The sequence below is a fragment of the Myotis brandtii genome, unplaced genomic scaffold, assembly GCF_000412655.1.
Source record: "Myotis brandtii unplaced genomic scaffold, ASM41265v1 scaffold583, whole genome shotgun sequence".
NCBI classification, from domain to species: domain Eukaryota; kingdom Metazoa; phylum Chordata; class Mammalia; order Chiroptera; family Vespertilionidae; genus Myotis; species Myotis brandtii.
The window spans coordinates 62553-70631 of record NW_005370191.1 but is presented as its reverse complement, the minus strand read 5'-3'; the positions used below and the strand labels follow the sequence as shown (position 1 = coordinate 70631).

The 8079-nt window shown below is 43.9% G+C and overlaps 1 protein-coding gene across 2 annotated transcripts in view; it reads right to left on the bottom strand.

Annotated features, from left to right (window-relative positions):
* The window catches only part of AGFG2 (ArfGAP with FG repeats 2), a 26146-nt gene that overhangs the window by 7951 nt on the left and 10116 nt on the right, over positions 1-8079 (bottom strand). The window contains exons 2-7 of one of the 2 annotated variants that reach the window (XM_014550126.1): positions 7293-7386; positions 6031-6146; positions 4800-4953; positions 4058-4223; positions 3214-3339; positions 2105-2137 (exon numbers count right to left, since the gene is read on the bottom strand). In XM_014550126.1, the coding sequence (XP_014405612.1) occupies positions 2105-2137; positions 3214-3339; positions 4058-4223; positions 4800-4953; positions 6031-6146; positions 7293-7386 (689 nt within the window). The remainder of the gene's footprint in view (positions 1-2104; positions 2138-3213; positions 3340-4057; positions 4224-4799; positions 4954-6030; positions 6147-7292; positions 7387-8079) is intronic. The other variant, XM_005879096.2, reaches the window with a different exon arrangement.

Genomic DNA, 8079 nt, shown 5'->3' with positions numbered 1-8079 from the left:
TTTTTTTTAATTGATTTCAGAGAGGAAGACAGAGAGAGAGAGAGAGAGAGAGAGAGAGAGAGAGAGAGAGAGAGAAACATCAATGATGAGAGAGAATCATCGGTTGGGGGCTTCCCACATGCCCCCTAATGGGGATCGAGCCTGCAACCTGGGCATGTGCCCTTGACCAGAATCAAACCCGGGACTCTTCAGCTCACAGGCCAACACTCTATCCACTGAACCAAACCAGCTAGGGTCCAATAGTTCTTTTAAAAATATTTTTTTATTGTTTTCAGAGAGAAAGGGAGATGGAGAAAGAGACTGATTCATCAATGATGAGAGAGAATCATTGATTGGCTGCTTCTTGCTCGCCCCCTACTGGGGAATCAAGCCCGGAATGGGACACGTGCCCTGACTGGGAATCAAACCTTGACCTCCTTCCTGGTTCATAGGTTGACACTCAACTACTGAGACACACCAGCTGGGCCCAATAGTTCTTTTATATCACACTCACAGAAGCAACCTCATGATCATGATGTGGTACAAAGTGAATGGAATCTGCCACTTATCAGCTATTCAATTTTGGCCAAGTCACTAATCAAGTTGAGCCAGTTTTCTCTCCTGCAAAATGGGGAATCGTTCATTCCTCCTGGAGATAATCCGAGGATGCTTCTGGCAATGACAAGAGCCTCATAAATGCTGGTTGGCTCTGGATATGGCTGCAGACTCTGCATTTTGAGATGGTCAGACACTGAATAAAATTTTCATCCCCGTTTCAGCCAGGAATGGTTCCAGGGCTAATACCTTCTTTTTCTCCTTTAAAATATTTAAAACAATCAACTGTGCTAGGAATGCATTTCTGAACAGACCAATTTATAATAACCTTGTATAGACTGTTTCCTTTAGAGCTCCAATTCCCAAGAACACTTTCCTCTTGCTAACCTGAATACTCCTGTACTAATTTACATTCTTACCAACAGCTCACAAAAGGGCCCATTTGCCTGGCTGGTGTGGCTCAGTGGTTGAGTGTCGGCCTATGAACCAGGAGGTCATGGTTTGATTCCCGGACAGGGCACAAACTTGACCCCCAACAGGGAATGTGCAGGAGACAGCCGATCAATGATTCTCTCTCATTACTGAAGTTTCTATTCCTCTCTCCCTCTCCTTCCTCTCTCTGAAATCAATTTTTTAAAGAAAGGGCCCATTTCCCCACAAAATATTGGCCATTATCAATCTTTAAAATTTTTGCTAATATAATATCAAAAATGAATATTTTATCCTAATTTGCATCTGATTAGTTAGGTCAAAGACATTTTCATATTTTTTCTGGGTATTATCTGCTTATATCCTTTGTCCATTATCCTATTCTTTCTTATTTATAGGTGTTTTATAAAACACATTATGGCTATTAGCTTTTTGTCTATCTTCCAGGTTGTAAGTATCTCCTCCCTGTTCCATGCCTTTAAGTTTTATTTAGGACATCTTTTATCATATAGAATGTGACCTGTGTAATTTCTATTTGTTAGTATTTATGGAGATTTTCTTGCCCCCTACAAATTTCCCAAATTGTAAAATGGTTCTATGTTTGCAAATACTATATATTCTGCCTTTTGTTTACAAAATTCTATTTATTAGGTCAAACTTGTTAAAGTGTTACTCAAATGGCTGACTTCCTTCCTTAACTGTCTGTCTACTTTATCTATTAATTTGTGAGAGTCTATTATAGCCTCCCTCTCTGTTTATTAAATTTTAATTATCTAATAGTTATTCCTTTATGAATTTCAAGGTTACCCTGTCAGTTAAACTTACTTTTTAAAACTTTTATCAATATAAAAATGTCTCTTCTTGTCCCATTCAAAAGTATGAAAATAAAATAAAAACAAAAGCAAGTAGCCAGTTCAGTGTCACAGTGGGAAGGCTGTGGGCAGAGCAAGAGTCAGGAAGCCTGGGCCCAGGGTCGAGGCCTGTCATTCTGTGGGTTGCACGAATAGGGAAACTATTGAACTGTCTCATCTGGAGAATGGCTAAATTTGAAGAGTTCCTTCCAGACCTAAAAACTGAAGGATCAGAGGACCTGAGGTAAGCTCCTAACTTGGGTGCCTATAGGGTAGGCAGGATAACTTACCAAAGCTGTAACTTCCAGTCAGCATCCCACTGGCTGGCAATGAGGGTTTAGGAGGGAAAGGGCAGGAAGGTGGGAGAAAGAAAAAGAGCGTAAGTCACTGGCTTTCCTCAGACATCTGCTCTTTACAGCACTCCAGCTGCCCTCCCGCATCCAAGGATGTCCAAAGGGAGTCCACTCTGTAGACTCGAGGCCTGGGCACTTAGGGAGAAGCTGAATGCTGCAATGGTTCTCAACCTTCCTAATGCCGCGACCCTTTAATACATGAGTTCCTCATGTTGTGGTGACCCCCAACCATAAAATTATTTTCGTTGCTACTTCATAACTGTAATTTTGCTACTGTTATGAATCGTAATGTAAATATCTGATATGCAGGATGTATTTTCAGGGGTCGCGACCCACAGGTTGAGAACCGCTGGCAATCTTTAGACTCTCTTTCAATTGTATAACATAAACTACACAACATAGGGTTTACAGGCTTCTGCTCTAAGAGGGATGGGTGAGGACTTCTGGAGACTGCCTTGGACTTTGACCCATCCCTTTGGGCATTTTGCAACAGACAATGGAGCACTCTAGAGGAAAGGTCATGGCCTTTCTCAATTTTTCTAGGACTCAGGTCTCTCATACTTCCCAGTCAGAAATCTCCTAGTGCACAACCTGCATAGCTCCTGCTGAAATTTTAGCCATTTCCCTTCCATTAAAAAATAGAACAATAACCCTAGCTGATTTGGCTCAGTGGATAGAGCATTGGCCTTCGGACTGAAGGGCCCTGGATTCAATTTCGGTCAAGGGCACATGCCTGGGTTGCGGGCTTGATCCCCAGTAGGGGGTGTGCAGGAGGCAGCCGATCAATGATTTTCATCATTGATGTTTCTCTCTCTCTCCCTCTTCCTTCCTCTCTGAATAAAAAATAAATAAAAATAGAACAATAGAGCCCCCTCTTCATCACAAAAATCATCTCATCAGAATCCTCTCAGCCTTTCCTAGAGCTTCTCTTTATATCCTTTGCACAATTCTTTAGGCTGGTGCAGATGTGAATGAAAGGTGATGTATGGATGTGAACAGCTGGATGCAGCTGGGAGAAAGGAAACCACCGGTGAGGCAGAGTTTACCTGTGGCTGTTGGCTGGGCCTGAAACGGGGTTTGGCGAGCCAGAGGAATGCTTCCAAATGCAGAAGAGCTGGGGCTACTGCCAAAGGCATCGAAGTTGGCAAAGCCCCCATGGGAAGGTGTCTGGCCTATAGGTTAAGGGAATACAAAAGTTATATAGATAAAATGTATATTAATATACAGTAATATACACTAACTAGAATAATGGAATAATAATAGAATAATATACACTAATTCTAAAGGTCTTCAAAGGCCACCCGATGGGGCATCTGTCTTTCCACAGGATCCTTTTCAGAGGGAGATGCAGGGGCTTTTGACAGAGAGCTAGACACAGGTGGGGGAAAGGGGATCTCAGAGGCTCTAACTTCACTCCCATCACCTTTTTATCCTTACTCCATGAGGCATTAACATTTTTGTCAGGGTCTAGTTTGAGCAGAATCATGTGGGGAAAATTATTTTCTGGGGGAGAAAGGGGCTTGAAAAGCAAAAAGGGGAACTAGATACCACCTTATTCAACTCTATTATTGGCTATTGCTGATCTTTGGGAAGACGTTAGGGTATATGGAACACGATAATCCCCCTGCTCCCATTTTAATAGAGTGAAAGTAATAAAAAGTCTATTTCCAGTGTTCTAAAAGAACATGCCAGGGGCCCCAACTCCCAAACATAATCCCTGGTACCCCTGTGACCCCAACCCTCCCAGCCTTGAGGCTTCGAAATTACCATCACGTTTGTTCATGTGAAGACAGCTAGGGCCAAGTAAAACCTGGTCCCCCCGGGGAAGTGAATTTTTTGTGTTAAGGGTACATATGTTGTAGTAAGGTTCTTATCCCAAGTCCCACTTACCCCCAAAGGCTGGGAATGCAGCAAATGATGGTACTGTCTGGGGAGCAGCAAAGGGGTCTCCACCAATGTCAGCCAGCAGGTCAGTACTGGCTTTCTTGACCGAGGAGTGGGGAGGTGGCTGAGCGCTCCGGGGCTGAGATATCCGAGCCTGAGACTGGCTAACAGACTTGGAGAAGACATTACATATAGCACTTGGAATCCCAGAAATGCCAGCCCCTGCAGGGCTCCCCAGGCGACCCCCAGATACGCAAGTGGAGGGAAAGGAGAGCAAGAAACTGCTCTCAACTGAGAGGATTCCTGGGCAGAAACTGCCTTAGCTTCTCTCATACCTAATTCCTCTGTCTTCTCAGTACACCAGCTCCCAGAACCACACATTTTAGAGCATACTAGTCACGGTAACTCTGAGATATACAGGGATATTGCCCAACAGTGCCCCTGGAGCTGTTACCTCCTCATCTTTCCCAGGTGCTTGAAGCTGAGTCCCGGCCCCTTCTGTGTTTCCTTGGAGGAATGGTCAGGTTTGGAGTTCATACTCTGACTTCCCTAAATACCACTTCCTGTTGGTTCTTTCTTCCAAAAGATATGAGTCCAAGGTGACAGATGCAAGACATAGGTAACAGCAGGGCTGAGAACCAACTCACAGCTCCTGAACTGTTGTCTACTAAGTCCAGGAGATTTAGGAAACTGATACTCCTGTCTCCCAAATCCCAAAGTAACCGTGAAGGGCAGATCTGAGAGTTACCTGGCTAGAGGTGGAGGCATCAGCTGAAAGAGACGACACAGGATCCCCCAGAAGTGTACGCAGAGGCTTCCCTTCCGGGATGGAGCCCTGGATAGGGGTGGAGGCACTGCCTTTGGTGTAAGTGGGCCCCTTGACTTGATCTGGGGGGACATACCTTCGAGAAAGAATATTAGGTTGAAAGGAGAGGGGTAAAACCTTGGACCACGCTCACCTTAGGTGCTTGGAAAAACACAGGTTATAGCAGCCAAAATCCTTTTTCATTTTCTCCTAATTTTCTTTTTTGAACTAAAAGGAATTTAGCAACAAAGCAAAGTTCTGCCTATCTTGAGATTCCCCTTTACTGTCAGATGCTCATTTTTTTTTCTGCAGGACGTTCAGTTTCCTCTGGCTTATGCCTATTATTTCTTCCTCTTTCTGACGTCAAACCATCTGGGTTTCAAGTATAACATCTGCAATAATGCTGATGAATAGGTGATCCTATTTTCCAGCTTCCTACTCAAGGTCCCTCCTTTTATTTCTGGGTATTTCTTCAGATTCTCAGTCTCATAGTAAAACTTTCTGCCACCTCATCTTCTAAGAGCTCAAAACCTCTCCTGCCAGGTCCTGTTACTTTTTATAAAATCCCTCTCACTACAGTATGTTTGGTCTCTATTCTGGAAGATTCTTCTTTCTTGTGAGGACACCCCCAGGAGGGAATCCAAAGTGCTGCTTTATCTACCACACCAATCTCCTTGCATTCTCTTCTCAACCCTATAGTTATTCCCAACATTCTCATGCCCCAAAATCAAACAATAAGAAGTGACACCTCGGGAAAGAAAAGGTAGGGGAGAACAGAGACGTTGTTTTCCTCTTCCAGAAAACAACAAACATACAAACCATGAATGAAATGATGGGCTAAAAGCAAAAAATTATATAGGACATATATAAAATCAGGTGAGCTATAAAAACTGACCCCCACTCCCACAGGCCTAGCTCCCCCTCCAGTTAGTCTACCATCTTCCCAAAAGAGGGGACATCAAAGCTGCAAGGTTAGTGACCAAGAACAAGTTATCTTTCCATGTAGCTTTATTATTTTGAAGGCAGAATTTAGCCCTAACCAAATCTGAGTGAAACAGACTCAACCCAAGTCTAGCTTTTGAGAGAAGCTTCAATTCAACTCTAGAATCTGGACTATCAGATGAAATATGTATTGGACACATGTCCTCATATCAATCTCTTTCTTCCTCCTTACCATCTCTTCTTCTCATATTTTTCCTGGAGAAACTCCTTCACTTTCTGAGGATCCCTGGAATCTGGTATTAAAGATGTCCGAGCATCAAAGAGACCCAGCCAAATCTTCCTGCAAACCTAAAGGAATGGAGTTAGGTGACAGAGGAGTTGGGGCAGAAAGCATGAAAGGGGAATGATACCACTTCCAGTTTATTCATCAATAAATATCTACTGAGCATGGACACAGTGTGAAGACATGATGCCCTGTCCTCACAGAGCTGTCATCTAATGGGGAGGTCATGCTTTAAATAAAAATAAATAAATAAACTTATAATTATATACTGTGACAAATATTATAAAAGAAACTAGAGGCCCGGTGCATGAGATTTGTGCACTGGGGGTGGAGGGGGGTCCCTCAGCCCGGCCTGTGCCCTCTCACAGTCCAGGACCCCTCACTCCTTATCACCCGCCTGCAGTGGAGGCGGGAGAGACTCCCGCTTCTGATGCTTTGCTTGCCAGCTGTGAGCCTGGCTTCTGTTCTGGCTGAGCCGTGCTCCCCCTGTGGGAGTGCACTGACCATCAGGGAGCAGCTCCTGCATTGAGCGTCTGCCCCTGGTGGTCAGTGCGTGTCATAGCGACTGGTTGTTCTGTAGTTCAGTTGATTTGCATATTACGCTTTTATTATATAGGAGGATTAGAGGGCCATGAGAGTTATGGGAACTAAATTTGGATGGGGGTGAGGTCAGGGGCAATTTTCAGAGCTGTGGTTTCTAGAACACCCTCCAGAGGCCCTTGTTTGCACCCTCCAAGTAAGCCAATCAGTTGTAAGCTAGGTGTACTGCTAACACCAAGAATGGCCATCTTCCTACCAGCAGATTTAGCTGAGGAAGGGGTTTAACTCACTTTCAAGTAAATGACATGGACTTAAACCTGGGTTGCTAAGGCTCAAGTCAGCTCCAGGAGATCTTAATGAGAGGGGCAGGCCCAGTCAACTCTAAATGCTCATCAAGGTGAAACTCTAACCATTTTCCCCCTCAAGTGCCCAAGGACAACCTTCTGCAGAGATTTTGCTTCTTTCCCTGATTCCTCCAACAAGGGGCCTACAAACCACAATTTGTATAACTGAGATCTGTAAATATACATAAGGCAAGATATCTTATATTCTAAAAAATAAGAAAAACTTGACTAGGAAAAAACTGAAGGGTTTTTCTATAATCTTAAGACAAAGCTCTCCAGCAGATAGGGCAACTATTAGCCTGTAATACTCCATCAGTGGCTGCTCACCTCGTTTCCACGGGATTGCAGGAATACTACTTCAGGCTCAGTGAAAGTTGTCATGGAGATGGATTTGACTCGATGAGGGGGGTTCAGGCCTCTCCTGTGGGAGAGAAATAGAAAGAAAGCGAAGTATAATGCAGTTAGCGCTGCAGGTCTGTTTATGGGAAGGGAGGAAGGGAGAAAGGATAAAACAACACATAAATTAGCCTCAAGTAGAACTTCCTTCCTGAGCTACTTCCTAATTCAAAGAAAGGAAGGAAGCAAGAATGTTTTGGAGGCTTCTAATAAGAGACAAGGACGACAGAGTGAGGAAGGCAGAGACTGCCCCTCCAGAGACCTCCTCTATCTTGGCTCAGACCCCAGCAGTTCAGTGTTCAGCTGAGGGGGTACTTCTGGGAACTCAGATGTGCAACCACTTCCCATTTCCTGTTTTATCGTTGTTCGAGACCTACAGCACATCCTCAAGGTCCCAGAGCCCATATATTTCTCAAGAACAAGGGAAGACAAAAATAAAGGCCCATGATAATTCCTGATTAATACTAACAAAGATAAGATTTAAAGACAAAAAAACAGAGTCCCTAGGCTAGCTGCTGCTCCTTGTGTCTATACAGAAGTTTGGCATGGTAGTAGGAACAGAGAGGGTCCCTCTCTTTCAGGAAGAAATCTCTGGGAAAAGAAATATTCTGGATTTTCTCATTTCTAGATCTTTCAATGAAGCAGGAGGAAATCAGGTTCAACAATGAGATATGAGATTGGCATGTGAATGCTTTTGTGCAAGCTCTGGGTTAACTCC